At 51.7% G+C, this 5,683-nt stretch overlaps 1 protein-coding gene across 2 annotated transcripts in view; it reads right to left on the reverse strand.

Moving 5' to 3' along the window:
- NGLY1 (N-glycanase 1) overlaps positions 1-5,683 on the reverse strand; it is a 60,542-nt gene that overhangs the window by 54,729 nt on the left and 130 nt on the right. The window contains exons 1-2 of one of the 2 annotated variants that reach the window (XM_077268921.1): positions 5,517-5,660; positions 826-940 (exon numbers count right to left, since the gene is read on the reverse strand). In XM_077268921.1, the coding sequence (XP_077125036.1) occupies positions 826-840 (15 nt within the window). In that variant the 5' untranslated portion in view covers positions 841-940; positions 5,517-5,660. Of the gene's footprint in view, positions 1-825; positions 941-5,516; positions 5,661-5,683 lie in introns of those variants that run through there. The other variant, XM_077268920.1, reaches the window with a different exon arrangement.

Consider the following 5,683-nt stretch of genomic DNA (forward strand, 5'->3'; position numbering starts at 1 on the left):
ATTCCCTTAGCCCAGGGATCCATTTCACAGGACGGATCCATTCTACAGCTGTCATCTGCACTGATATTGGAAAGGCACGCCAGCAGAATACAGAGAAATGAGAAAACTGCAGGATATATTATTATATAAACAAAGGAAAAGATTGTTGAATATCCCTTTAAGCTGGCAAAGCATATGAGCGGTAACTATGATGTCCATGATTAACACTCGTGTAGAGACACCGTCTTGTGTCCTGTACACAGCGGAACTCCGATAATAACTTACGGTTTCATTATTGTATTTCCACCTTTTTGTTGGTGTTTTTCGCCACTTCATTTGCGCCTCTTTTTTAAACCTATGTTCTATATGTTTGGCCGGTTTTGTTTTTCTTTTAGGTTTCTTACGGGGCCGGTGTGTCTGGATGTTTTTGGCAGATGAATCAATTGCGACTTTTTAAAAAGTTGCAATTTTGTTAGGAAAATGTACTTAAGTCCCCACCCCAAAGTGATTTTCTGTACATCTGCTATTTATGTGACATTCTAAGTGTAAAATGCGACTTTTCACTCTAAAAAGGTACAAAACAAAAATCAAAATTTTGAGCCAAATTCATGATCCGTGTGGACCATTATAACAAATTCCACAAGTCAAAAAAACCCTCAAAAATGAAGAATTGGGCCTATAGAGAATAATATACGATGTAACCTGCACCATCATTCACGCTAATCTCTAAAAGCAAGTCCCTGCTGGTAATGAGGAGCAGACTGTATCGGTCGCACACTTCGCTGCTCAGCCACCTGTACCTATGATGCCATCACACACATGACCCCATACTGGCGCCCGGCGTACCTCCTCAAATCCCATCTCAAAGAGACACTCCACAGCGCCTGGAACTGGTAAGAGTCTGGTGGAGAATGCCGTGTTCCCAATTCTGATGGATCGGTATTTTTCTTCATTTGGACTCCTGTTAGATTAATAGTCATTGGTTAGTACAGGCAATAATCGGGTGATCACAGGGAATCACATACAGCTGGAACACACTGACGCCTGGGCGATACCATTTTAGGGTAGGTTGTAGTGTCCCCTCACACTATAACGTTGTCCAATCAGTGCCAACTGTGACGGACACACGTACACAATCAGTGCCTACTGTGACGGACAGCCACACGTACATAATCAGTGCCGACTGTGACGGACACACGTACACAATCAGTGCCGACTGTGACGGACACACACACTTACAATCAGTGCCGACTGTGACGGACACACGTACACAATCAGTGCCAACTGTGACGGACACACACAGAATCAGTGCCGACTGTGACGGACACACAATCCGCGCCGACTGTGACGGACACACGTACACAATCCGCGCCGACTGTGACGGACACACAATCAGTGCCGACTGTGACGGACACACGTACACAATCAGTGCCAATTGTGACGGACACAATCAGTGCCAACTGTGACGGACACATCTACACAATCAGTGCCGACTGTGACGGACACACGTACACAATCAGTGCCGACTGTGACAGACACACGTACACAATCAGTGCCAACTGTGACAGACACACGTACACAATCAGTGCCAATTGTGACGGACACAATCAGTGCCAACTGTGACGGACACATCTACACAATCAGTGCCAACTGTGACGGACACACGTACACAATCAGTGCCGACTGTGACAGACACACGTACACAATCAGTGCCTACTGTGACGGACACACGTACACAATCAGTGCCTACTGTGACGGACACACGTACACAATCAGTGCCTACTGTGACGGACACACACACTTACAATCAGTGCCGACTGTGACGGACACACGTACACAATCAGTGCCAACTGTGACGGACACACACAGAATCAGTGCCGACTGTGACGGACACACAATCCGCGCCGACTGTGACGGACACACGTACACAATCCGCGCCGACTGTGACGGACACACAATCAGTGCCGACTGTGACGGACACACGTACACAATCAGTGCCAATTGTGACGGACACAATCAGTGCCAACTGTGACGGACACATCTACACAATCAGTGCCGACTGTGACGGACACACGTACACAATCAGTGCCAACTGTGACGGACACACGTACACAATCAGTGCCTACTGTGACGGACACACACACTTACAATCAGTGCCGACTGTGACGGACACACGTACACAATCAGTGCCAACTGTGACGGACACACAATCCACGCCGACTGTGACGGACACACGTACACAATCCGCGCAGACTGTGACGGACACACAATCAGTGCCGACTGTGACGGACACACGTACACAATCAGTGCCAATTGTGACGGACACAATCAGTGCCAACTGTGACGGACACATCTACACAATCAGTGCCGACTGTGACGGACACACGTACACAATCAGTGCCGACTGTGACAGACACACGTACACAATCAGTGCCAACTGTGACGGACACACGTACACAATCGGTACCAATTGTGACGGACACAATCAGTGCCGACTGTGACAGACACACGTACACAATCAGTGCCTACTGTGACGGACACACGTACACAATCAGTGCCTACTGTGACGGACACACGTACACAATCAGTGCCGACTGTGACGGACACACAATCCGCGCCGACTGTGACGGACACACGTACACAATCCGCGCCGACTGTGATGGACACACGTACACAATCAGTGCCGACTGTGATGGACACACACACACACTTACAATCAGTGCCGACTGTGACGGACACACGTACACAATCAGTGCCGACTGTGATGGACACACACACAATCAGCGCCGACTGTGATGGACACACACACAATCAGCGCCAACTGTGACGGACACACAATCAGCGCCGACTGTGACGGACACACAATCAGCGCCGACTGTGACGGACACACAATCAGCGCCGACTGTGACGGACACACACAGAATCAGTGCCGACTGTGACGGACACACACACAATCAGCGCCAACTGTGATGGACACACAATCAGCGCCGACTGTGACGGACACACAATCAGCGCCGACTGTGACGGACACACACAGAATCAGTGCCGACTGTGACGGACACACACACAATCAGCGCCGACTGTGACGGACACACACAGAATCAGTGCCGACTGTGACGGACACACAATCCGCGCCGACTGTGACGGACACACGTACACAATCCGCGCCGACTGTGACGGACACACAATCAGTGCCGACTGTGACGGACACACGTACACAATCAGTGCCAACTGTGACGGACACACACAGAATCAGTGCCGACTGTGACGGACACACAATCCGCGCCGACTGTGACGGACACACGTACACAATCCGCGCCGACTGTGACGGACACACAATCAGTGCCGACTGTGACGGACACACGTACACAATCAGTGCCAATTGTGACGGACACAATCAGTGCCAACTGTGACGGACACATCTACACAATCAGTGCCGACTGTGACGGACACACGTACACAATCAGTGCCGACTGTGACAGACACACGTACACAATCAGTGCCAACTGTGACAGACACACGTACACAATCAGTGCCAATTGTGACGGACACAATCAGTGCCAACTGTGACGGACACATCTACACAATCAGTGCCAACTGTGACGGACACACGTACACAATCAGTGCCGACTGTGACAGACACACGTACACAATCAGTGCCTACTGTGACGGACACACGTACACAATCAGTGCCTACTGTGACGGACACACGTACACAATCAGTGCCTACTGTGACGGACACACACACTTACAATCAGTGCCGACTGTGACGGACACACGTACACAATCAGTGCCAACTGTGACGGACACACACAGAATCAGTGCCGACTGTGACGGACACACAATCCGCGCCGACTGTGACGGACACACGTACACAATCCGCGCCGACTGTGACGGACACACAATCAGTGCCGACTGTGACGGACACACGTACACAATCAGTGCCAATTGTGACGGACACAATCAGTGCCAACTGTGACGGACACATCTACACAATCAGTGCCGACTGTGACGGACACACGTACACAATCAGTGCCAACTGTGACGGACACACGTACACAATCAGTGCCTACTGTGACGGACACACACACTTACAATCAGTGCCGACTGTGACGGACACACGTACACAATCAGTGCCAACTGTGACGGACACACAATCCACGCCGACTGTGACGGACACACGTACACAATCCGCGCAGACTGTGACGGACACACAATCAGTGCCGACTGTGACGGACACACGTACACAATCAGTGCCAATTGTGACGGACACAATCAGTGCCAACTGTGACGGACACATCTACACAATCAGTGCCGACTGTGACGGACACACGTACACAATCAGTGCCGACTGTGACAGACACACGTACACAATCAGTGCCAACTGTGACGGACACACGTACACAATCAGTACCAATTGTGACGGACACAATCAGTGCCGACTGTGACAGACACACGTACACAATCAGTGCCTACTGTGACGGACACACGTACACAATCAGTGCCTACTGTGACGGACACACGTACACAATCAGTGCCGACTGTGACGGACACACAATCCGCGCCGACTGTGACGGACACACGTACACAATCCGCGCCGACTGTGATGGACACACGTACACAATCAGTGCCGACTGTGACGGACACACACACACTTACAATCAGTGCCGACTGTGACGGACACACGTACACAATCAGTGCCGACTGTGATGGACACACACACAATCAGCGCCGACTGTGATGGACACACACACAATCAGCGCCAACTGTGACGGACACACAATCAGCGCCGACTGTGACGGACACACAATCAGCGCCGACTGTGACGGACACACAATCAGCGCCGACTGTGACGGACACACACAGAATCAGTGCCGACTGTGACGGACACACACACAATCAGCGCCAACTGTGATGGACACACAATCAGCGCCGACTGTGACGGACACACAATCAGCGCCGACTGTGACGGACACACACAGAATCAGTGCCGACTGTGACGGACACACACACAATCAGCGCCGACTGTGACGGACACACACAGAATCAGCGCCGACTGTGACGGACACACACAGAATCAGTGCCGACTGTGACGGACACACACACAATCAGCGCCGACTGTGACGGACACACACAGAATCAGTGCCGACTGTAACGGACAGGCCAGGGCAGAGGACAGGAGGCATGCACAGGAGCATAACCAAAACGTATCCATCAAGATGGGCATAGAGATGACGGCAGTAGTTATTGCCGGGACAACAGGTTATCCCCTGATTACTGGGATCGGATCACCAGGACCCCCCATCCTGAGATAGGCACTACGAAACCCCCAGAATAAGCTCTGCAGCCTTGTACTGAATGGAGACTTCCAGAGCCCAGATTCCGGGATCACTGGGGGTCCCAGCAGTCAGACCCCCAGCCATCAGCCAATTATCCCATATGGCTAGGGGAGACCTTGTTATTTTGGGGAGAATCTTGGACTCTCTTCCTTCCACTAGTGATCGCCTCGTCCATGGCGCCACACTGGCTGCAGTCACCTTCACTACTGGACTGGCCAATCCTACAGGCACCAGCACCGGCTGCACACTGCTCAGATGGAGCGGATCTCTGTCCGCAATGAATGACGTCACGCCTCCACATCCAGCGTCATGGCACCACAGACCCCTCCGCAGCCAGTGATGTCACCGCCGGGTACAGGACTCAC

This window comes from Ranitomeya variabilis, chromosome 6 (genome assembly GCF_051348905.1).
Source record: "Ranitomeya variabilis isolate aRanVar5 chromosome 6, aRanVar5.hap1, whole genome shotgun sequence".
Taxonomy (NCBI): domain Eukaryota; kingdom Metazoa; phylum Chordata; class Amphibia; order Anura; family Dendrobatidae; genus Ranitomeya; species Ranitomeya variabilis.